The sequence below is a fragment of the Dermacentor andersoni genome, chromosome 1 (assembly GCF_023375885.2).
Source record: "Dermacentor andersoni chromosome 1, qqDerAnde1_hic_scaffold, whole genome shotgun sequence".
Lineage (NCBI taxonomy): Eukaryota > Metazoa > Arthropoda > Arachnida > Ixodida > Ixodidae > Dermacentor > Dermacentor andersoni.
Window position 1 is genome coordinate 235,920,854 of NC_092814.1, and position 26,323 is coordinate 235,947,176.

The 26,323-nt window shown below is 43.5% G+C and overlaps 2 protein-coding genes across 10 annotated transcripts in view; one reads left to right on the forward strand and one right to left on the reverse strand.

Moving 5' to 3' along the window:
* Window positions 1–26,323, forward strand: part of LOC129381021 (uncharacterized) — a 114,459-nt gene that overhangs the window by 69,611 nt on the left and 18,525 nt on the right. For 5 of the 9 annotated variants that reach the window (XM_072289843.1, XM_072289847.1, XM_055063474.2 and 2 more), the window contains exons 3-4: window positions 12,871–12,971; window positions 20,578–20,664. The exons of 1 other annotated variant lie outside the window; for it this stretch is intronic. In XM_072289843.1, coding sequence (XP_072145944.1) covers window positions 12,871–12,971; window positions 20,578–20,664 — 188 coding nt within the window. Of the gene's footprint in view, window positions 1–12,870; window positions 12,972–13,512; window positions 13,978–20,577; window positions 20,665–26,323 lie in introns of those variants that run through there. 3 more of the 9 variants (XR_011896104.1, XR_008609267.2, XR_008609271.2) reach the window with 3 other exon arrangements.
* Window positions 1–26,323, reverse strand: part of LOC126547932 (ileal sodium/bile acid cotransporter-like) — a 245,116-nt gene that overhangs the window by 33,264 nt on the left and 185,529 nt on the right. Inside the window, exons 3-5 of the mRNA XM_050195999.3 lie at window positions 23,325–23,529; window positions 20,637–20,897; window positions 1,575–1,725 (exon numbers count right to left, since the gene is read on the reverse strand). Of these exons, the coding sequence (XP_050051956.1) occupies window positions 1,575–1,725; window positions 20,637–20,897; window positions 23,325–23,529 (617 nt within the window). The remainder of the gene's footprint in view (window positions 1–1,574; window positions 1,726–20,636; window positions 20,898–23,324; window positions 23,530–26,323) is intronic.

Sequence of the window (26,323 nt, forward strand, 5' to 3'; positions counted from 1 at the left end):
TTTAGACTTTAATCCCACCGTGCATACAATCTGAGTGACTTCAATAATATGAATCACCTTTTCTTTATTTAACCTCACCTCATCACTGCACAGTTCCTCGCCCTCACCTCATGAAGTCTGCCCTCCCTCACTTCACCCTCACCAATCTTCGCGAAAGCGATCGTCACCTCACTCTCACCTCACTACGTGAGGATGAGGGCAGATGATGGTGAGGAAAGCCCTCGTGAGGATGCTCATGTCTGGTCATTAGTGCTTTAACTTTTTAAATCTACGTCTGCTCCTCCCATGAAAGAGTGTTATTCTCAATCTAACAACTACAATGATGCCACGAGGCAGAGTTGATTTATTGAGACAGCTAAGAACTTTCAGGTATGTGCCAAAAAAATTTGTTATGTATGCCAATGACAATGTTTTTACCGCACGTGAGCTTCAAAAATATTGCAAACGCACTAATGGGAAATTTAATGAGGAGAAAACTTTGCACAGTGCTTTACGTATGCATCCGTTGATGAGTGAGCCTTTGCAGACATTACACATGAAAATGTTCAAGGGGGATATATAGGTCTTCGTGGATTTTCGCTTACCATACTTTCCTGAATGTATGCAGTGTATTCTCAGAATGAAAGGATCTAAAAATTTTTTGTGTGCGAATTTATAAGTGGTACCCTGTGTTCTTCAACAGGCTGTATTGTTATGAGATAGCGATAGCAAAACAGGCACAGTAGCCTGAGTGGCACTAATGTAAGAGTATTGAACAGTGCAAGTGAGTGGTTAGAGCCAATCGGTCAGTACTGTACAAAAACATGCCATACCAAATGCAGCAAACAAAGGAAAATATACAGAGAATTGCATTTTTTCGCACAGTTGCGTTAACCTGCTAAAAATATTAAAACACAAATTTTCTCAACTTGACTTAATGTTAAAAACTCTGCCTTATAATTTGGATGCATGACTTTCATACTCAAGCTCTGTATCTTGCTCCCGAGGTTTATATGCAATAAAATTGGACAGAACAAAGCAGCAATCTTTTTGAGTTTTGAGTGACTCCTGTGAACAACACAATGAGCATTCGTGAATGAAATATCAGTGGAAGTTCCAACAATAATTGCAAGATCAATGTGCTTAGAGACTGCCATTAGAGACTACCATGTACTTAGAGCCTACCATTAACCTCATATTGTGTTAGACTTCCCCAATGAGTACGGATATGCAGGAAGTTTCTAACTCAAGATAGTGATCCACTAACTGAAGACATCGTTAGTATAGTGCCTCATTCTGCTTGTAGCTTCCATCAGATAATGCAGTCTGCAGGTTAAGGTACAGCACAGAATGCAAGCTGATTCTTCTGCACACATGCTATTGTCCATCTGATATGGTTCAAGGCTGATATAGTAACTAGCTAACATAAGGTATTACAAACCATAGTTGGTACATTCCTTTCTTGTCATGAGCTGAATGTCTCAAAGTATTTGTAATCCTTGTGTTCTAAAAGTTCTGTGCAATGTATTCATTTTTTCGTCCATTTTCACGTGGCTAATGACATTTTTTTGCATGCAATGCAAACCAAGACTTACGCTTTGTAGTTTCAGCTTCAGCAGCAATATTGTGGGAGCTTGATTTTGAAAAGAATTTTTTGTATATTCCATAAATGCCACACAGAAGGAAGCTTAAAGCTATCATTGTGAATCCATAAAGCCATGGGAATAGTAGGGCTTGCTTTTGTTCCTGAAAAGAAAGAAAAACATGCAATTCGCATTAATCAATGCAGCTCATACGTTTCACTTGTGCACTTGTACGCTTGGCTGTAGTAACTGAAATAAACTTAAGCAATAGGGGCGATAAATTGCGTGTACCAACACTAATGAACGTAATGGACTGATGAGCATACATACAGTAACAGAACTTAGTGCTAAGATGAAGTACAAAGAAAGAGAGTGCATGACACGAGCGCTGTTTTCCTCCCAAATTAATTTTTATTTCGGTCTACCCAGAACACATGTACAGATCAAGAAAAAAGAAATATATGCAGAATGCAGCATAAAGCCATGTAAAATCACATGGGATGCACTGTCAAGCAGCACGCGCTGGCTATAGAGATTTATAGCGAGTAGTGACACAACACTCGTGTTGTGTAGTCCTTTCTTTCTCCTTGGTCTTAGCTTGGAGTTTAGTGCATCACCGTGAATCCAATCCAATTAGCCTGATTTGCAGCCATACTTGATCGCAATGTTGAAGACAAAATAGGCAGGCTACACGGCCTTTGAAAGGTATACCGATAAGCCTTACTCTTAAAATGTGGCTTTACTGTTATGCTTTAGGTTTAAACATATACTGAGATTTCATTTACACTAAATGAAAGTTGTATAACACAATTAAGGACGCTTACGGGGCAACTCTGGCAATTTTTTAGGCACATGGATATGAGCAATAACTTTTTTGTAGATTCTTATGGGTCATTTCATCATGCAACATATGGCGTGATTGAGTGTCATGTAGAATTATAGTTAAATTAATTTTAAATATCGGCACGCACACTCAATTCTTGCTCTCACATGAAGGGCGTGATCTGACAACGACTATGCTTGCTACTTCAGCGTGTACAGGACTCTTAAAGGCGTCAGCAAATGTGTTCAACTTAGCTGCTGGTGCAAAGGTTGTGGAGGTTACTTTCATGTTTTTCATTTATTTTTTCTGCCAAGAAGAGTCATGTACGTAGCACACGAGAACATCTAGAATTTGCAGTAGTTGAACACATTGTTCATTGAGGTTGCTTTAGTGCTGCTGTCCCTTGTCTTTGCCTGCTTTAATGTCACCACTGTGGTCACTATAGGCGGAAAGTTTTCGTTGTACCGGGGGGGGGGGGATGCGGCCTGACCAAGTTTCCGGACTCCTTATATATATATATATATATATATATATATATATATCATCATCAGCCTAGTTACGCCCACTGCAGGGCAAAGGCCTCTCCCATACTTCTCCAACTACCCCGGTCATGTACTAATTGTGGCCATGTTGTCCCTGCAAACGTCTTAATGTCATCCGCCCACCTAACTTTCTGCCGCCCCCTGCTACGCTTCCCTTCCCTTGGAATCCAGTCCGTAACTCTTAGTGACCATCGGTTATCTTCCCTCCTCATTACATGTCCGGCCCATGCCCATTTCTTTTTCTTGATTTCAACTAAGATGTCGTTTACCCGCGTTTGTTGCCTCACCCAATCTGCTCTTTTCTTATCCCTTAACGTTACACCCATCATTCTTCTTTCCATAGCTCGTTGCGTCGTCCTCAATTTCAGCAGAACCCTTTTCGTAAGCCTCCAGGTTTCTGCCCCATATGTGAGTACTGGTAACACACAGCTGTTGTACACTTTCCTTTTGAGGGATAGTGGCAACCTGCTGTTCATGATTTGAGAATGCCTGCCAAACGCACCCCAACCCATTCTTATTCTTCTGGTTATTTCAGTCTCATGATCCGGATCCGTGGTCACTACCTGCCCTAAGTAGATGTATTCCCTTACCACTTCCAGTGCTTCGCTACCTATCGTAAACTGCTGTTCTCTTCCGAGACTGTTAAACAATACTTTAGTTTTCTGCAGATTAATTTTCAGACCCACCCTTCTGCTTTGCCTCTCCAGGTCAGTGAGCATGCATTGCAATTGGTCTCCTGAGTTACTAACCAAGGCAATATCATCAGCGAATCGCAAGTTGCTAAGGTATTCTCCATCAACTTTTATCCCCAATTCTTCCCACTCCAGGCCTCTGAATACCTCCTGTAAACATGCTGTGAATAGCATTGGAGATATCGTATCTCCCTGTCTGACGCCTTTCTTTATAGGGATTTTGTTGCTTTCTTTGTGGAGGACTACGGTGGCTGTGGAGCCGCTATAGATATCTTCCAGTATTTTTACATATGGCTCATCTACACCCTGATTCCGTAATGCCTCCATGACTGCTGAGGTATCGACTGAATCAAACGCTTTCTCGTAATCAATGAAAGCTATATATAAGGGTTGGTTATATTCTGCACATTTCTCTATCACTTGATTGATAGTGTGAATATGGTCTATTGTTGAGTAGCCTTTACGGAATCCTGCCTGGTCCTTTGGTTGACAGAAGTCTAAGGTATTCCTGATTCTATTTGCGATTACCTTAGTAAATACTTTGTAGGCAACGGACAGTAAGCTGATCGGTCTATAATTTTTCAAGTCTTTGGCGTCCCCTTTCTTATGGATTAGGATTATGTTAGCGTTCTTCCAAGATTCCGGTACGCTCGAGGTTATGAGGCATCGCGTATACAGGGTGGCCAGTTTCTCTAGAACAATCTGACCACCATCCTTCAACATATCTGCTGTTACCTGATCCTCCCCAGCTGCCTTCCCCCTTTGCATAGCTCCTAAGGCTTTCTTTACTTCTTCTGGCGTTACCTGTGGGATTTCGAATTTTTCTAGGCTATTCTCTCTTCCACTATCGTCGTGGGTGCCACTGGTACTGTATAAATCTCTATAGAACTCCTCAGCCACTTGAACTATCTCATCCATATTAGTAACGATATTGCCGGCTTTGTCTCTTAACGCACACATCTGATTCTTGCCTATTTCTAGTTTCTTCTTCACTGTTTTTAGGCTTCTTCCGTTCCTGAGAGCCTGTTCAATTCTATCCATATTATAGTTCCTGATGTCTGCTGTCTTACGCTTGTTGATTAACTTAGAAAGTTCTGCCAGTTCTGTTCTAGCTGTAGGATTAGAGGCTTTCAAACATTGGCGTTTCTTGATCAGATCTTTCGTCTCCTGCGATAGCTTACTGGTTTCCTGTCTAACGGCGTTACCACCGACTTCTATTGCGCACTCCTTAATGATGTCCATGAGATTGTCGTTCATTGCTTCAACACTAAGGTCCTATTCCTGAGTTAAAGCCGAATACCTGTTCTGTAGTTTGATCCGGAATTCCTCTAGTTTCCCTCTTACCGCTAACTCATTGATTGGCTTCTTGTGTATCAGTTTCTTTCGTTCCCTCCTCAAGTCTAGGCTAATTCGAGTTCTTACCACCCTGTGGTCACTGCAGCGTACCTTGCCGAGCACGTCTACATCTTGAATGATGCCAGGGTTCGCGCAGAGTATGAAGTCGATTTCATTTCTAGTCTCACCATTCGGGCTCCTCCACGTCCACTTTCGACTAACCCGCTTGCGGAAAAAGGTATTCATTATCCGCATATTATTCTGTTCTGCAAACTCTACTAATAATTCTCCTCTGCTATTCCTAGAGCCTATGCCATATTCCCCCACTGACTTGTCTCCAGCCTGCTTCTTGCCTACCCTGGCATTGAAGTCGCCCATCAGTATAGTGTATTTTGTTTTGACTTTACCCATCGCCGATTCTACGTCTTCATAAAAGCTTTCGACTTCTTGGTCATCATGACTAGATGTAGGAGCATAGACCTGTACAACCTTCATTTTGTACCTCTTATTAAGTTTCACAACAAGACATGCCACCCTCTCGTTAATGCTATAGAATTCCTGTATGTTACCAGCTATTTCCTTATTAATCAGGAATCCGACTCCTAGTTCTCGTCTCTCCGCTAAGCCCCGGTAACACAGTACATGCCCGCTTTTTAGCACTGTATATGCTTCTTTTGTCCTCCTAACCTCACTGAGCCCTATTATATCCCATTTACTACCCTCTAATTCCTCCAATAACACTGCTAGACTCGCCTCACTAGATAGCGGTCTAATGTTAAACGTTGCCAGGTTCAGATTCCAATGGCAGCCTGTCCGGAGCCAGGTATTCTTTGCACCCTCTGCAGCGTCACAGATCTGACCGCCGCCGTGGTCAGTTGCTTCGCGGCTGCTGGGGACTGAGGGCCGGGGTTCGATTGTTGTATTCATATAGGAGGTTGTGGCCAAGTACTGCACCAGGGTGGCCAATCCTGCTCTGGTGAGAGAGTGCGTTACCGGTTCTGGTTACCGGGATCAGGCCGCACTCCAGGCCTGTTTGTGCAATTTTCTCAACACACGGTTTTTTTTTTGTATTTTCCGGTGGAGAATTGCGCGGCACCGGGATTTGGATCACGGTCCTCTTGCACTGGAGACGGATACTCTACCGTCCCCGTAGGAGTTAAATTAAAAATTAATTTATGGGGTTTTACGTGACAAAACCACTTTCTGATTATGCACGCCGTAGTGGAGGACTCCGAAAATTTCGACCACCTGGGGTTCTTTAACGTGCACCTAATTCTATGTACACGGGTGTTTTCGCATTTCGCCCCCATCGAAATGCGGCCGCCGTGGTCGGGGTCCGATCCCGCGACTTCGTGCTCAGCAGTCTAACACCGTAACTACTGAGCAACCACGGCGGGTCCCGCAGGAGTTGTACGCCTCATTTAACCTACAGTGGTGCCCTATTTGATCAGTCAAGGTGGACCAATCTGAGCTCGGTTATACCGCATGGATGGCACTCGGCTAGAGAACCTGGTATTTATGACCTGCACATGTGAGGCCATACATATTTGAAGATGTATATCTTTCTTTTTTTTTTTTTAGGAGGGTTCCAGTACAGTGATAAAATAAAAGAAAAGACATTAAAAGAAAGAAAAAAAAAGAAAGAAAAAGGGGCGAAAAAAAAGGAACATAACAGGTGATTTGAACTCGTGACCCTTCGATGTTGCCCGGAAATATAGCTCAGTCGGTTGGTTCGTTAGGCCCCAGGCTACTTTCAAGCGCTACAGCTCCTGCTCCGAGCCTCCCACTTACGTGGAAAGAGACTCATGTTGTCCGCGATAGTCGGTTTGCGATAGTGGTTGGAAGGCATACTTTCTAGGAAAAATGGCCGCTCGAGGAGAAGAGCGAACTCGAGCGGCTTTAGAGGCTAGGAAAACTGCCTTAAAATATTTAGACTTGAGGGAAAGCTTCGTTAACAAACTATAACACGGCAATCAGCACTCGAATACGACGAGAGAAATTACTGAGACGTGGAAAATTCCCTTGAAAAAAAAAATCTGGTTTGCGAGACAAATGCTTGTATGTATTGAACCTCTTAAAAGATGAGGGGGGAAATATGCGCTCACCGAGAGGGCATCTTCAGCACGAGACCACCACAAGGCGCCTTACAGAGATGTGGAGAGCTTCGCGGCCGGAACGAAGCATCCCCTCTCCGCCGGCCAAGAGGGGAAAACGCGCTTTCCGATCGCTCAAGGTTGCGCGGACAAAGCATAACTCTAGCGTCTAGGAAAAGCTTAACCAGGTGCGATGGCGGCACGCATAGCGTGGGAAGCTAGCCGCCAGAATAACTATATCAAGGACTGCTGCTGACGAGGGCGAAATACCTTCGTGTAATTATAATAACCCTAATAGGACTACTTTCGAAAGAAAAAAAAAAAAAGGAAACGGCCCAGAGGGCTATACTACGAGAGCTATGACTGATAGTTTTCTATATATATATATATATATATATATATATATATGTATATATATTCATCTCATCTATGGGATCGCATGCGCGCGCTGTTGCTTTGTCTCTGCGTGTAGTAGTTAAGAGAGCCAGTTTAAGGGCGGAGAAGAAGAAAGGAAAGAAAATTAAAAACTGCAGCGCCGTGGTTTTAAAGCGCACCCGTGGTAGAGAAGCGGAATGCGATATAAGCGTGCGTAGCCATGATACGCACACGACAAACTGCCTTAAAATATTTAGACTTGAGGGAAAGCTTCGGTAACAAACGATAGCACAGCAATCAGCACTCGAATATAATTATAACCCTAATACTAATTGTAAATATTCATCTTATCTATGGGATCTAATGCGCGCGCTGTTGCTTTGTTCTTTGTGTAGTAGTTAAGAGAGCCAGTTTAAGGGCGGAGAAGAAGGAAGAAAAGGAAAGTCTCTGAAGCAAAATTACAGCGCCGTGGTTTTAAAGCGCACCGTGGTAGAGAAACGGAAGGCGATATAAGCGTGCGTGGCCATGATACGCACACGACAAACTGCCTTAAAATATTTAGACTTGAGGGAAAGCTTCGTTAACAAACTATAACACGGCAATCAGCACTCGAATACGACGAAAGAAATTACTGAGACGTGGAAAATTCCCTTGAAAAAAAAATCTGGTTTGCGAGACAAATGCTTGTATGTATTGAACCTCTTAAAAGATGAGGGGGGAAATATGCGCTCACCGAGAGGGCATCTTCAGCACGAGACCACCACAAGGCGCCTTACAGAGATGTGGAGAGCTTCGCGGCCGGAACGAAGCATCCCCTCTCCGCCGGCCAAGAGGGGAAAACGCGCTTTCCGATCGCTCAAGGTTGCGCGGACAAAGCATAACTCTAGCGTCTAGGAAAAGCTTAACCAGGTGCGATGGCGGCACGCATAGCGTGGGAAGCTAGCCGCCAGAATAACTATATCAAGGACTGCTGCTGACGAGGGCGAAATACCTTCGTGTAATTATAATAACCCTAATAGGACTACTTTCGAAAGAAAAAAAAAAGGAAACGGCCCAGAGGGCTCTACTACGAGAGCTATGACTGATAGTTTTATATATATATATATATATATATATATATATATATATATATATATATATATATATATATGTATATATATTCATCTCATCTATGGGATCGCATGCGCGCGCTGTTGCTTTGCCTCTGCGTGTAGTAGTTAAGAGAGCCAGTTTAAGGGCGGAGAAGAAGAAAGGAAAGAAAATCAAAAACTGCTGCGCCGTGGTTTTAAAGCGCACCCGTGGTAGAGAAACGGAATGCGATATAAGCGTGCGTAGCCATGATACGCACACGACAAACTGCCTTAAAATATTTAGACTTGAGGGAAAGCTTCGGTAACAAACGATAGCACAGCAATCAGCACTCGAATATAATTATAACCATAATACTAATTGTAAATATTCATCTTATCTATGGGATCTAATGCGCGCGCTGTTGCTTTGTTCTTTGTGTAGTAGTTAAGAGAGCCAGTTTAAGGGCGGAGAAGAAGGAAGAAAAGGAAAGTCTCTGAAGCAAAATTACAGCGCCGTGGTTTTAAAGCGCACCGTGGTAGAGAAACGGAAGGCGATATAAGCGTGCGTGGCCATGATACGCACACGACAAACTGCCTTAAAATATTTAGACTTGAGGGAAAGCTTCGTTAACAAACTATAACACGGCAATCAGCACTCGAATACGACGAGAGAAATTACTGAGACGTGGAAAATTCCCTTGAAAAAAAAAATCTGGTTTGCGAGACAAATGCTTGTATGTATTGAACCTCTTAAAAGATGAGGGGGGGGGGGGAAATATGCGCTCACCGAGAGGGCATCTTCAGCACGAGACCACCACAAGGCGCCTTACAGATATATATATATATATATATATATATATATATATATATATATATATATATATATATATATATATATAGGAGACAGTTCAATTTGACAGCCTGAGTCCTCTCCCTCCAACAAGAATCTGGCGTCTCTCGGTGGTGCAATCTTCCTTCGTGTAATTGCACACTTCGCAATCGTTAATACTTCTCCGCTTTTCCGGCGAAAGTGCAGCTTCTCTCTCTCTGTCTTTTTCTTTTTCTGCGAGTTCGAGTATAAGCGATCCTGCGCATGACTGCTGTTGATTCTGATTTCGAGTTAATCCGGCTTGGCCAAATTTCGGTTACTGAGTGAATTATACAGGGTATCCCAACTATCAAGCACCAAGAGTTAAAAGAAGAGCAGTTGCGTTACTCGAAGAAAACCTAGTGCATATTCTTTCCAGTACACTGGAGTAGCCGCCAGTTATTCTCTCGTTCGGAAATTTAATTCGATAATTGCAATTAATTATCTATTTGAGAAGTACTGTCCTAATTATCAAAGTGTCAATGAGGCATTTGTAAGCACTCCAGGCACGCCCAAATGACATCTAACTGCTGTGTTTTCAGCGACGTATACTAATTCAGGGCAATTTTTCCGTCTGGCAAACAAACCTCACGAGATATGAAAAATACCATGTGACTGCGCTCCCACCCGCCTCATAAAGCACCGCCCTCAAATAAGCTGATTGAAAGCAACTGCATTGTATGTCGCAAACCCGAAGAGACAGCGCATCCTCTTTGATAATGGTACGGAAGGAACACCAACAGCAGGTTTCGCAGCTTCGCAGCGATTCCTTCCTTTCTACGTCACACTTATTATCAGTCTCTCAAGACCAAGTGATCACATGGACAATAAAAGCCCCTTGATAACGCGGCCGAAGCGCCGCTCTGACCACGCACGAAACGCAGAAAGCAATAGGCATGGAATATTTCAAAATCCTGGCTTTGCTCGCACCCCATCGACAGAGTGCGCACGCACCTATATTACGCGCCAGAAACTTGCTTAGCACCAAAGCCAAATTAAGGTGATGGTTTTAGCTTTCATGAGAGTGTCTACGTGCTGTGAAAACAGGTTCATGCTAGAACATCTGTGCGTAGGCTAGGACTGAAAAATAGAGTCCTACGCCGCTGTTTCTTGAAGTTGCCTGTTTGTCTCAGGTTTTCATCATTTCTGATGATAGTCGACGCGTTTGGTCTACCGCCACACTTTCATGACTGATACAGATTTGCGACCTTCCTCTTGTTGTCATTTGCAGCTCCCAAGGTAAAGATCATTTTTACTTTCTGCTCATTAGCAGAACTACGTACCGAGGATCCGGCAGCCTACCAAGCCGTCGTTTAATGAACCGTTGGGATTAACCCAGTGATTAACACCGGGGCCGCACGTTTCAGCTTCGCTGGTTAACTAGCTTAATGGAGTGCTTGGGCGGTGATTTTTTTTCTTTATTTCCTTCATTTCGTTCTGGCTAACTCTGAAGGAGCCTCTTCGAGGGCGCTGCTTTATGACGCGGGTGGGAGCACAGTGACGTGGTACTCGCCATATTTCGCAGGGTATATTTATCAGTCGAAAAAAATTAGTACGCAATTAGTACGTCGCTGAAAATACCGCAGTTAGATGTTCCTTAGCTGTGCCTTCAAATGCCTCATCGACACTTTGATAATTATGATAATACGTCTCGAGTTAGATAATTAATTACAATTGCCTAATCAAATCTCAGTAACGAAAAAATTACTGGCAGCTACTCCACTGTACTGCAAACACTATGCACTACGTTTTCTTCTAGTAACGCATTGCTCTGTTTTAAATCTTTTTGCATGATAGTTAATTGGACACCCTGTATATATTTATGACCTTTGCATGCAAGTGACGATGTTTCCATCGCTAATATATGCAAGTGACGATGTTTTCATCCCTAATATATGTTGTAAATTATCAGAAATGTTTTTAATGAGTCGTTAGCTTTGCTTACTGGAAAGAGAAGCGATACTGACACACATATCATTCACATGCATTTCACACGTCATTGATAAAAGACTGTGCCGAAGGGGTCACTAAAGTCTACAGGTTTTTTTCAAGGTCAAAAAAGCACACAAAGCATTTTGAAGCGAGGTGAACATACAGCAACATATTCATTCTCTAGGCATAAGCTATTCATACCTTTAGAAATAATTGTTAATTGGGAACCTCCTTCTACTGAAAAATATAATAAACTTTGTCCCGTATATATACTTAAATATATTGTGTACGTGCGTGGTGCTTACAGTGGAAATTTAAAACAATGTTAAAGTGAGAAAATACGGATGAGGCAGCCGCCGCTGGTACTTCTAATGTGCTTTTTCTTCTATTGTCAGGATTTTCTGAAATAATGCAAAGTATGAATTAAAATACGTGCACGTCCGCGCCAACAATGATGCAGTAAGCTATTAGCCAGAATAAAATTGTAAGTTATAAAGTCGAGGCAAGTTAAAAGAAACCTCAAATGATGTGCGTGACAAAACTCTGGCAATCGCATGTTAGGTGGAAGGGGGGGAGTGGGGGTTAGGCTTCGGCGTCGCCGGAGGGGGCTCGGGCCCTTTAGTCCCCCCGTAGTCGGCGCCTATGGATGCCACGATAGGCAGCGCATGCTACCGAATTTAGTATCAGTTCTAATTTAGTGTTTTATGCTTATTTAAATTCTGTGTTTTTATACAAATTGAACTATGTGACAGGAGGCACAGAGAAATTTAAAAAAGCCACTTCTCTGACATGGTGAAAAAAATCACTGGAGTTGCCATATAAAGGCGCAGTTATGTGAAACTTCTTTGTTTGCTTGCGAAAGCTTCTCTATCACATTATCTGAGCCTCTAAAATGTGTATTTGCATCATTCATCCATTAGATTAAAGTATTCTGCAGCAGCTGCGACTTTTTCAAATGTGTCACATATAGCACCTGAGCTGCATGCAGAGATTGCAAGTACTAATTGCAACCGCATGCACTTTCATTTGGTCTAACATTATATACGGGGAGAAAGAAAACATTTTCTAAGATGGGGTGTTTATAGTTTGAGACATGCTCTTTCTAGGTCAGCACATATGGTGCATATGTGCTGGGCTCCTAATCAAGTTAGTGTACCAAGTGAAGGGTGGACAGGCAAGTACCCCAAGCAATAATTTACAGTGCTATGTAGTTGAACGTTAGTGCACGTGGTGAAATGACAACTGCAGGAAGAAAGCTGTTCACTATATCTAATATTAAATAAGTTGACAATAAAACAGCACATACAAGAATTAGGCATATGCAAAAGGACTGCAAGTGTCAACAACACTAACTTACAAATATGCAGTTTTGAAGAATGCGAGATCATTGTAAACATGTGCCCTTGCCTCTACAATTCCTATTTTTTTAAATAATTAGCATATTGCTTTATGCAATATTGTTGTGTTTGGTGTTTTAGCCAGAGCAGGAACGCCGACGTCATTGAAATGATGACATTAACAGCATTCCGCTGAGCCAGCGTAAGCACTGACATGCTGACGAATTCCGCACCTTTGCAGGAGGGAGCGTCTCGGTTCTGCCAATGGTTTTACTGTCTACCCAAGCTACTCGCCCGCGAGATCATTGCAAAGCCGTCTTCCGAGGCCACGTGCTTTTCAAGGTGTGGGCTAACTGCTGTCGCCATTTGTTGGGCTTCATGACGATCCATTCATTCAGTCAAGGAGTGGTTGGGCATTTTGGGGGGGGGGGGGTGGGGATTTCCTTCTTGTGAGCATGTGCCATTGACGTCTTCCTTGTAATTGCTAGAACAGTGTGTCTGGTATACTTGCTTCCCCATTCCACGATAATCTCAAGGGTGGCGCACATGCTTTGTGTGGACCTTCTCCTCCTCGGAGGTAAGTTTTACGACGTCTACAAACTTCAGGATTGGTCGATTCTGACATCATCTGTTTGGCTGTTTCCCTGTATCGTGGTGATCTGGGTAATATTAGTGTTATTTAAAGAGAAATCTGGCAAGGGCGCTCCGTCTAATGTAGTGCACCGACCTTATGTAGTTTACTCTCCAGAATGATGTAGAAGTGCCCTCAGAATGACATAGCTGCATGATACGATGTAACATGTACTGTGCTCTGTACTTCTGCCGGTACAGAAGAATTGTATGCCTTTACCCATAAATAAGCTTGCCCTAAATTCTGCTGTAGCAATGTCGATGGACACCCTGATCGTTCCTCCAACCTGTCCTCGCAACTAATCATCAAGCAAGCAACTCTCATCGTGAAGGTACGGACGACGGCATAGGCATGCTTTACCTCTGTGAGACGCCCGGGTAGCGTAAGCCAGCCACCCGTTTTCGAGACGCGCCGGCGGCGTTGGCTAGAGAGCGACCTTCATTGTGATACCCGACTGCCAGATGACGGCACCCCAACCCTTACAATATGAAGAAATATCTTTTGCGCTGCCAGAATTTTCCACCTGTCACCTTTTCTCATTTTCTTGTTGATTCTTGCATGCACGTGCACACGCGTGGATATACGTATATTCACTATAGTTTCTACATTGACATTGCACACTTATTCTGATTAGATGCTGCCAAACTGCGTACACCTGCTGAAAAGGGCCACCTTATTGTTCACTAGTGGATCGCTGGACGCTGCGGACTACACGGGAAAAACTTGGAGGACGCTTAAGCTTCGCCTTTGCGAGTTGAACGCGATAGTATTCCAAGATCTCCGACTGCTTCTCACGCCTTCTGGCAACTACAGCTTATGTAACTATAACGTTTACCGGGAAACGCTGGCGGCAAACGCTATGCACGAGGACGGGCTTTCTGGTAGAAACGCAGCCTCTTGCGTGGAGCGATCCCGGTGGTAGTGCACAGCCACGCCAGAAAATTACATCATTTTCAGGTTTATGTTATTGTATAGCACTTTTAACATTTGTCTGAGAAGATTTAACATAAAAGGAATGCGCTGTGAGTGTTTTGTTTCATGACATTTGTTTATGGGCTGTCATTCTCAATATTCCGAGGAATAAATTTGTCAGGAATCTAAGACAAGGTATCAGCAACTTTGGTGATAGAATGATGTGGAAATATAACCCGCATATACTGCATGTCATATATCAAGGCGTGGCATATAGTTATACCTAAATATATATGAATCTTTCGCCCACCGACAACTTTGCCGACGCCGACATTGACACCAGTTTTTCTGCGACATGGGGCCCTTAACGCGGTCGCGTTAATGATTTTAAGATTTTGGGAAGATTGCCGCAAGCAAAACACGAGACTTGAAGGAAGGGACAACACGAAGCGGTACTGACAACTGAATCTATCAATTATATCATGAATCACCATATGGCCGACACCCACACTCTGCTACGTTAATGATTTTAAAGATGCAACAGCAAAAATGGCCATAAACATTTTTGGTATACTTGTCGTGATCCCATTCTCAAGACCAAACTGCAACTTCTTTCCCGTTGAGGCTATACAGAACACAACAGCAACACATTGGGCGCAAGAAAATTGCTACAACTATCCTTAAAGACTTGATTCTTGTATGAAAATGTGGATGCCATCTGGAATCCAATATAGCCTTGGATTGTCTCAAGTTTCTATTTTATTTATTATTTATTTATTTACATATACTGCGGCCCATATAGGGCTATAGCAGTAGTGGAAACATTATACATTACTATACATTACACATTAAAAACACATAATCCCACCCACACTATACAGACCATTGTTCCAATACTTTGAATTTAGTACTAACGTCACAGCCTGAAAACCTTTCCCCTGTCACGTATCTGGATGGTTGCAAGAACCATAAGATACTGCGCACTACTTTTTTATGCCATCTATCCAATAATAAAAAGAAAAAGAAAAATGAAAACTGAGGAGAAAACTCGCACTTTATGACAGAGGCGAGTATAACAGCATGACTCGAGATTTAACAGCCTTTTATGATAATTTCACGCCCGACTTCTGTCTTCGTTCATTTGCGTCCATCTGGCTACTGTTCAAATCGGAATTCTTGCGTCTTCAAAATCAACGTTCCTATCATAAGAATTAATGAGCTGAAACAATCCCCATGGTTTAATAGCACGCGGAAATGTCTAAACAATAGGAAAAATATCGCTTTCGTTCTGCCAACGCTTTTCATTCCGAACTTAAGTGGGAAAAACAACTTTTCGGCTTGGAGCAAAGGAAAGAAAGGAAAGAAACGCGCTTGCTTCGATGATGCAGCAAATGCAGTTCGTCTGCCCGTCGAAATAAATGTCGCAAAAATGAGTGGCAGACGAACTGCATCTGCTGCATCTTCGAAGCAAGCGCGCTTCTCTCCTATCCCCCGAGCCGAGAAGTTGTTTTCCTCGCCGTCCGCCAGATGGCGCAACTTGTCAGATCAGCAACTTGGCTCCCGTCTGCAATATCTGTGCTCATAGCCGAAAACAGTTTCTGCTTCATTCTGCAAAATGCAGGCAAGTACCGATGTTTAAGTACAGGGTCGTCCTTTTTGAAAGGGAACACGCGAGCGCGTGGCCTGTGCTCTGCGGCGGCTGCCTAGAGCGCCGGTCAGTGGCAGCAAGAGGAAGCACGTCCGCTTTTGGCGTCATCTATTGACGGTCAGAATGACTAGGCATGGCCGATTGGAAGCGCCTACTGGACTCCCGTCCCCGTATTACTGATGCGCAAGCAGCGGGGCCTGCAGCGCGAGCGCGATTTGCTAGCAGCAGACGCTGCGCTGCAGGCTCCGCTCCTTGCGCATCAGTAATACGGGGAAGGGAGTCCAGTAGGCGCTTCCAATCGGCCATGCCTAGTCATTCTGACCGTCAATAGATGACGCCAAAAGCGGACGTGCTTCCTCTTGCTGCCACTGACCGGCGCTCTAGGCAGCCGCCGCAGAGCACAGGCCACGCGCTCGCGTGTTCCCTTTCAAAAAGGACGACCCTGTACATCTCAAACAACTTAGACTACAATATGCTACCCTGTGAGCGATGTTTTCTCTCGATTAGACGAGTAGCTTGTGGACAGGAATTTTTTAAAAGTCCACCGACCAAATACGGAAAACCCTGTATATATTGTTTAGCGGTGGGCGGCGGCCGTGTGAGTCTACAGCGAGCTGCTTGGGGCCATAGGCGCCGACTATGGGGGGGAGGGGGGGCGCTCCGGGGCCCGAGCCTCCTCCTAAGTTCTTGGGGGGGGGGGGGGGGGGGGGCTGAGCCCCTCGCCGGTCAATGCCGAAGACCCCCCAGACACACACACCTAAAGTGCCATCATCACCAGAGCTTTGTCACCCACATCATTTCAGGTTTCTTTTGACTTTCCTCAACTTTTTCCCTCGAAACTTTACTGGGGCTAATAGCTTACTGCATCATTGTTGGCACGGACGTGCGCGGATTTGAATTCATACTTTCGCTTTATTTCTGCAAATCCTGACAATAGGAGGACACGCGCATTAGAAGCACTAGCGGCGGCTGCCTCCTCCATATTTTCTCACTTCAACATTGTTTGAAATTTTCACTGTAAACACCATGCACATACACAACATATTTAGATATACACACAGGACAAAGCTTATTATATTTTTGAAAGAGATGGAGGCAGCCAATTAAAAATTATTTCTAAAAGTATGGATAGCCTATGCCTAGAGAATGGATATGTTGTTGTATGCTGACCACGCTTCAAATTGCCTTGCGTGCTTTTTTGACCATGAAAAAAAACAAAAAAAAACTATAGACTTCAGTGACCCCTTCCGCAGAGTCTTATCAATGGCGTGTGAAATGCACGTGAATGTTGTGTGTCTCAGTATCGCTTCTCTTCCAGTAAGCAATGCTAACGACTCACGAAAAAAAAACATTTCTATTAATTTGCAACATTTATTAGAGGTGGAAACATCGTCACTTGCATGCAGAGGTCACAAATATATACGGGGTGTCCAAATTAACTATCATGCACCAAGATTAAAAAAAAAATAACAGTGCCTTACTCGAAGAAAACCTTGTGCATATTGTTTCCAGTACAGTGAGTAGTTTCCAGTAATTTTTTCATTACTGAGACTTAATTAGGTAATTGTACTTAATGATCTAACTCGGGACGTACTATCATAATTATCAAAGTGTGAATGAGGCATTTGTAGACACAGCCAAGGGACATCTAACTGCGGTATTTTCAGCGTCGTACTAATTGCGTACTAATTTTTTTCCGACTGATAAATAAACCCCGCGAAATATGTAGAGAACACGTGGCTGCGCTCCCACCCGTATCATGAAGCAGCGTCCTCGAACAGGCTCCCAATGAGTTATCCAGAACGAAATAAAGGAAACAAAGAAAAACATCGTGATCGAGCTAGTGCCTTATCTGCCGCGCCTCGGCCGAAGTAACACGTCGCGTTTGGTGTTAATTGGAAGCAAGCTGTGATAGCTGTTGTCTTAGCGTTGATAAAGTGCACGGTTATTTTTTTTTTTTTTTTGCCACAAAACCTATCACCACAAAAGCGAATTGACAAAAGTCAGAGCAAAGGTTTAAAGGTTCGTTTTGTTTCGTGCCAGTCACCATGTCTTTCTCTAATGAGCAGAAGATAAAGATGATACTTGCCTTGGGATCTGCAAACGGCAAAAAGATGAAGAGCACAAATATATATATATCAGTCATGGAAGTGTGGCGGTAGACCAAACTCATCGACTATCATCACAAATTATGAGAACCAGAGAAAAACAGGCAGCTTCAAGAAACAGCTGCGGAAGACTCCATCTTTGAGTCCTAACTTAAGCACAGATTTTCTAACATTTATGGCCTCAAACCCTCATGCTAGCACGCGGGACGTGGCCGCCCAGGTACGAATTTCCAAGTCATCAGATTGGAGAATTCTAAATGACGGCCTTTCACCCCTTCCACCTTAACCAGCACCAATGCTTACAAGAGAGGGACTTGTAGAACCGTCTAGGTTTCTCGAATTGGGTCCTCACAAAAGCCGACGAGTCACCGGACTTTTTGAGCAACATCATGTGTACAGATGAAGCCAATGTTTGCAGAAACGCCCAGGTAAATTTACATAATGCACACTATTGGAGTGATTCCAATCAACGCCGGGTAAAGCGCACTCGGCACCAGTACCAGTGGTCGTTCAACGTGGGGAGGCAGAATTTACGCCGGTGCTATAATCAATCCCATCTTCTTCGAACACACACTCACTGGACAGCGTTACGTGGACGAAATCCTTGAAGGAGTGATGGATCAGCTTCTCAGCGAAGTCCCGCTGTCACGTCTTCCACTTCTGTGGTATCAGTGAGATGGAGCACCAGCACACAGCAGCAGCCGAACACAAAACTGGCTGGATGCGACTTTTCATGCGCAATAAATTGGAAGGCGCGGGCCAGTAAATTGGCCGGCTGGTCACCTGACCCTTCTCCAGTCAATTTATTTCTTTGGAGTTATGTGAAAGATTGTGTTTACACGATCAAGACGGACGTCAGGTTAGCTCAAACAAGGATAACTGATGTCTGCCGTAGAATTCGAGCGTCAGTCTTCAAGACAGCCACTAAAGATGTGATAAAGCGGACTCAGTACTGCGTAGATGCAGAAGGAGATCTATTCGAACAAGTTCTCTACGCAGCAGCTGGTGTTCAATGGCGCTTACGAATTCATAGATAATAAGGGCACACTGAAATCTGGTTTTTTGTTTTGTTTTTTGTGCAGGCGTTTCGGCTGCATTCGGCTGATTTAGAAGTGGTTATTTACTTTCTTGAACGCATCGGTTTTGCCTTTTCTCAACACGTGGGTTGCTTCCCCGGTCCGTTTATTTGGCTTTTATTTGATGCCATGAACCTGTTTTTGCAGCACGTAGACACTCTCATGAAAGCTAAAACCGTCACCTTAATTTGGCTTTGGTGCTAAGCAAGTTTCTGGCGCGTAATATAGGTGCGTGAGCACTCTTTCGATGCGGTACGAGCAAAGCCAGGATTTCGAACCCATATTCTATGTATGCCTATTACATTGCTTCTTGCATTTTGTGCGTGGTCAGAGCGGCGCTCCGGCCGCGTTATCAAGGGGCTTTTGTTATCAATGTGATCAGTCGGCCTTGAGCGATGGATAAGTGTGACGTAAAAATGAGAGGAAGGAATGGCTTCGAAGCCGCGAAACGTGCTGTTGGTGCTCCTTCCGTGCCATTATCATGCTGATGCGCTGTCTCTTCAGGCTTGCGACAGGCAATGCGGTTGCATTCAATTAGTTTATTTGAGAGTGCTGCTTTATGGTGCGGGTGGCAGCGCACTCACGTGGTATTACCATACTTCGTGAGGTTTCTTTGCCATTCGGAAGAAATTGTACGCAATTATTACGTCGCTGAAAACTTCGCAGTTAGATGTCATTTTGGGTGCCTACAAGTGCCTCATTGACACTTTGAAAATTAGGACAGTACTTCTCGACTCAGACATATAGTTTCAATTACCAAATTAAATCTCAGTAACGAAAGAATTAGTGGCGGCTACTGCACTGTACTGGAAACACTATGCACTAGGTTTTCTTCAAGTAACGCAACTGCTCTTTTTTAAGTCTTGGTGCATGATAGTTGGGGAACACTACGATTCACTCAGTAACCGAAATGAGGCCAAGCCGGATTCACTCGAAACCAGAATGAAACAGCAGTCATGCGCAGGAGCGCTTATACTGGGACTCACAGAAAAAAAAAAAAAAAGATAGGGAGGCTGCAGTTTCGCCGGATAGGCGAAACAGTATTAGTGATATCCATCTTGTTATCTTGTTATGCAGTCACTTGAGCGCTCAATTCTTCGAGGTCAAACGAAGTTTCTTCAAGTGCAAGAAACACACACACACACACGCACACACGCGCACGCACACACGCACGCACGCACGCACGCACGCACGTACGCACGCACGCACGCACGCACGCACGCGCACACGCACGCATACAAGACGAAGGGTTTCGCGCCAGACCTGAATGTATAATATTCAAAAAAGAAAAAGACGAGCGTTATGGCATATAATTTTACTGACGTTTAGGCTGGTCCGCCGGCCGAAACGTCAGTAAAGATGTATGCCACAACGCTCGTCTTTTTGGTCTTTTTTGAATGTTTTATATATGGGGTTCAGATAGCTGGTCGCCCCCTCCCCCCCTCCGGAACAATGAAAACTCTCCGCTTATGTTTGGGGATATGAAACAAGTGTAGTGAGGGCCATCTGGAATGACGGGCCCTGTGTATGAACGTTGACGAGGGACAATATCTTTTTCTCGCGGCAAAAACAGGCTACAGATGAAGCGGGGCTACTGTCGGCGACCAACGCGTGCATCGCTAAGGGGCTTACCTGGAACTTGAAGGAGAGCGAGACGATGGTGAGTCCCATGCCGACGTTCTGAATGCCTGACTCGATGGCGATGGTTTTTCGAACCGCATCTGGTCGCTTGAAGAGCCAGCTGATGAGGTAACCGATCATCATACCTGCTGCCGGCATGACCACCGTGGCAGCGTATAACACGGGAGGGATGTTGTGGAAGATGTCGGGGAAGATGAACACCTCCATGATTTGCGTCACCACGATCAGCAGGCCGCCAAGAGTGCTCGACAGCTGCACACAATGAAGGCGGAGAGGTCTGATTTTCTTTCCCTGCTCCGTGTATACGGGCAGTGAGAACAGTGTAGTTCCTCATGAGCCTTTTGCACACATATTGGCGTCATCATATATATATATATATATATATATATATATATATAGATAGCCTCGGGTGATTAATGGTACCATGCGGCCGGCATTAAAAGAAAAGAATGATGGAGTGTGTGAGAGAGGCGCCTTCATACAAATTAATGAGGAGAATAAAGGCTACCTGGAAGAAATAAGATATTATGAAGTGCTGCACCCCGCACCAATGTCAGAATAGAGTTAATGCTCTAGCGCACTCCAGAAATTGTAGTTCGGCCATGCAGTTGACGCCCGTCCTGGGTATATTTTGAACAATTGGGGAGGTAGAAAGGACAATTAATTGAGGGGCATTGCTTTGTGTGGCCAGAGAATCTTCAGAAATAGCATGTAATCACAAAAGCATCCCAAGTTGGCTCTTCAGCAACAGGGCTCTTCTTATGAGAAACCCATGTGAGTATCCTTTGTAGCTTCATCCTACTTTACAGTTATATTTCAAATATTACTTTCACGAAACCGCGTACGCTTTGGGGAATCCCGAAATAATTTGGCGACTAAAGTGCAAGCACCGTTACAGACGCCCCAGAGGACGTCCTCGTATTCCACAAGGAGATTTACACATACTTACGGTAATGTTTCTTGCTCGCGAAGCACTTCACGGGCGTCTTCGTCGTGTATATGTTTTACTTCAGAACAAAGGCAACGTAATAAACTCACAGCATAGAGTTTCACTTGATCCGCAAGTTTGTCTATGCGGTGCACACGCTTTCTAGAAATTGTCAGTTCGATTCCATACCTCTAAGTGGTCTCATATCAAAGATGCCATATGAACGAATGAATTTCGGTGACCAAGCGGACAGCGTCCTGAAACTAGCTCAAGTAAGCCAAATGAGCACGTCGGCTTGGTCAAAAAGAGCCCGAAACGAGCGGAATATTTTGTTCTTGCGCATAGTTAAACATCGGTCTCGTTTTAACAACAACAACAACAACAACAACAACAACAACAACAACAACAACAACAACAACAACAACAACAACAACAACAACAACAACAACAACAACAACAACAACAACAACAACAACAACAACAACAACAACTCGCTATGATAATTTATGCACTCTAGGGAAGATGGCTGAAATTCATTAAAACATTGAGGGATAACGATGAAAAACCGCTTGTCAACGTTGATTACTACGCTTTTTCGGTAACGAATTAGGGTAATGGCTTGGTTTGCACTTATTATTTCCTAAGATATTTACGGATCCAAACGAGTGCCCTAGTCCAGACCACATAACAATCTTGCTATTAGAAATTGCTAATGACTACGTTGGTTGTGCATCAAATTACTGTTTATTTACTGGTCCGTCCTAATCCGAACACCTCCGCAGGGTACAAAGCGTACCTTGAACGCCCCATGTCGCAGAAGGTCCGGCGTCGGCGCGTGGCGTCACGAGTCGACCGTCGTTTCAGTAATAATCATTCCGAACCACGCAGGCCCTCCGTGTAGCGCAAAATTACTCAACTAACTGAATTTCTCAAAGCAAGATTTGTCAGATAAATCGTAAAGTACGACTTACACACAACCTTCAGACATGATAGCGTCGGATTGTAATTTGAAGATACGAGAAAACATATATCTGTTACGCGGAAATTCAAACACAAATCTCTTTCGACGCGATAGCGTTTTCCAGCTGCCGTTTGAGGTCTTAGTAGGAGAGGCGCGGCCCCCTCGGTTCCTTGCACACCATCAAAAAAGAAAAAAAAAGAGAAAAGAACCACAAAGCTTGCCTTCGGGCATAGCGTTCGCCGCCAGCATTTACCGGTAAAGATTACGATTACATAAGCTGCAGTTGCCGGGAAGCGTGAGAAGCACTCGGGGATCTTTGAATGCTGTCGCGTTCCACTCTTAAAAGGCGAAGCTTAAGTGTCCTCCACATTTTCTGAGTCTCAAACGCCCCATCAGCTTTATTCTTCATCTTATTGCCTCGCTGACACTGTTCTATAGTAGCTGCTGCGACATGTGGCTACGATGCGCTTACTGTCACGGCATGTACAACGATTCATGGTTTAAAGCAAAAAACAAACAAGGGCGCCCGAAGAACTCACCGAAGCAACCGTCACGACTTCTTTGGCCATCCTGGTTTGTTTAGCGCTTTAAATCATGAAACTACGTCAACTCGCCGAGGTCGCCATTTTGCTGCGCTAATTTCTCACGTTCACGGAAACTTTCAAGTTCTTTGCCATCAAGAAACAAACAAGAAAGGACAGCACTTTTTTTTTCGCTAGAGCGTTGCTGGGCGGAGAGTCGTCCCTTAGAGAAACACGATCGTGCGCCTCCACGCTGTGTGCTTGCGTACCTTGGTGATGTAAGGCGCCAACCGCGGGCAGAACCAGTTGAACAGCATGCCGAGACCGGCTGGGAGCGAGATGAAGACCAGACTCATAGCCATCTTGGAGTAGGGCACGACAATGTCACCCGTGTCCACGTAGTAGCCGTACATCAGCATGTTCACCGGCATCATGCCCATGGCCAGCACCGTCGAGCACAGTGTCATGGCGATGCTGTGCGAGAAAGCGGGAGGCGGTAATAAATTTGTGGTGCACATATACTGTACACAGCATGCATGGGCGTCTCCCATTGACTCCGACTACGGGAGTCTCAGACATATTTTGTTTTGTTCTGCATCACTGGCGATCTGAGATGACGTGTTTTCGTCATTTGAGCTTTATGGGAAGCCCATAGGAGGCCTAGCAATAAGCCGCATCTTCCGCGGTAAAAAATAAATAAGATCACGATGCCTAGGATTGAGTGCGCAGACAGAAATATAGGCACATTTTTGGGTGAATTGCAGCATCTCTTAACGACACTGGAGAAAAAAAGACAACATAGTTCTTGTAGGTGACCTCAACATAGATACCTCTTCTACTACTAAAAATTATATCAGTGACTATTCGACTCTCATTTGTAGTTATGGCTTTGAAAATAACATCACATGATTTACGCGAGAAGAATTTTTGGGGAAAAAACAACGTCATGTATTGACCACATACTAAAGCATGTTTCTAGCATGCAACCTGTAACTATTGTAAAAGAAAAAGTTGCTGACTATTATTTCATTGCTCTCACAATGTTCAGTGAAGACTTAACCATATGACGAGGGAAAACTAAACAATAGTTTGATATCTTCGATAATCAGAAGATTGATATATTAATTAAGGAATATCATTGGGATACCTTATTAACACTAAATCATTTACAAGCATACGAGAAGCTAACTGCCACATTGAAATCAATTTATGATAAATGCCGAAAGGTAATTGCTATAAAAAAGGAAAATCGGAAAACCATAGATTACTAATGAATTTGAAGAGTTAAGTTACACCAAAGAAAAGCTGTGGCGCCGAAGTCGGGCTAATCAATCAGACGTACAGTTAAGAGAAGAATCTAGGCAAACAAGAAATAAGCTAACAGCTTCACTAAGGCTAGCAAGGAATAAATACTATAGTAATACGCTAAATTAATGTACATTTAATTTGAGAAATCGTGGAACATAGTAAATTCACTAACAGGCAGACAAACGAAACGCAACAAAGACGAAAGCATAAGAAATAATTTTCTCAGAAGACAAATGGATGAAATAGCAAACAAATTTAATAACTGTTTTGCTAATACTGTTAAGAAACTTCGGGAAAATTCCACTAGTGCTGCATATGACATAATCAAATCAAACGTCAACTCTGCATATTTGAGTGAGGTAACTGATCTCGATGTTCGGGATGTAATAAGGTCATTTTCCATTACTAGAATGCCAGAATATGATGGGATTCGATTTCGTGAGATATTATTCAACTTCGCTTGTTTAAAGAGTGTGCTGCTATTATTTACTCAGAAGTATTTAGGTCAGGTCAGATTCCCAACGCAATGAGAATAGCTTTAATTAGACCAATTCACAAGAACGGTAAAAGGCAACAGTGCGAAGACTACAGACCTATAGCAATCTTGCCCGCATTGTCGTGTGTTGTAGAAAAGCTTATGCACAACAAAATGGTTTCTTTTTGCGGAAGTTTCGCCCGTTGTCTAATTCACAGTATGAGTTTCATTGCAAGAGAAGTACAATCACACTACTAGAAGATTTTGCAGACGTAGTTAACAGTGAAATAGATAAAAATAAAATAGTAATTGGGCTTTTCTTACATCTAAAAAAGAAAGCGTTCGATACGTTAGATCATGAAAAAAACTCTTTGGAAAATAAGCTCAAATAGGATTCCGCGGGCCTTTCATAGAGGTATTTGAAGACTACTTCAAAAATCGATATCAGGTCGTTTGAATTCGAAATATAGTCAGCGAGTTAATACACATAAAGCATGGAGTCCCACAAGAATCAGTACTAGGCCCACTGCTCTTTAGTTTGTATGTGAACGATTTAGCCCATCTATCGCTGCACTCAAAGTTATACCAATTTTCTGATGATACTGCTTTAATACTACCCCATAAAAATTTTAATGAATGCCTTACTTTGTTACAGGAAGATATATACAAAATAATGACATGGTTTGAGAACAAATACATATTTGTGAACAAAGAAAAAACACCGTTAATCTGCTTTCACAGCCCGTACAAAAAAAAAAGTGCAGCTAACTGAACATCTATACTTGTATAGTGAGCGCTGCATTGGGTGCTCTTGCCAAAGTATGCAGTATGCCACAAAAATAAAGTACCTTGGTGTTATTTTCGATGAATATTTCTCATTTGTCCATCACATACAGCATGTAGCTAAAAGACTCCGAGCAGTATGTGCAGTCATGTACAAAGTAAGATCAGTATGTGATGTTAGGTTAAGAAAACTCATCCACCTTGGCATACTCTCAAAACAAAGAGTTCCGGAAGCTTTCTTCGAGGGAGTATCTACTTGTTCCATATTTAGCTTCCTTTTCCAGAGTAGATCGACCTGCTTTGAGAGAGAGCAGAGTACTCCCCCTCCCCGACAGAACTTTCTTACTCAGCCGCTTCCATCTTCCGAATCTCAACGCCGATCGGGTCAGCTTCGCTGGTCATCCACCTTCACACACTCTGAAAACAAAGAGTTCTCTCCGAGGGAGCATCTACTTGTCCCATATTTCTAACATCAACATGGTACAGTTGATGTTAAACAACTTTTTCTTTCGGTGGTAATTACGAAGCATCATTTTGATGAATCCTTAAAAAAAAAAAAAACACGTAAGAACTCATGATCTGCGCAAGACAGACATTTGTTCGGGCTAAAGCGTTCCCGAACTATGGTAAGAGAACGAGATCATTTTATGCACGGTTCTGCTTTAATAAAATACAAGAAGTTCCCGACGTATCGTCATTCGG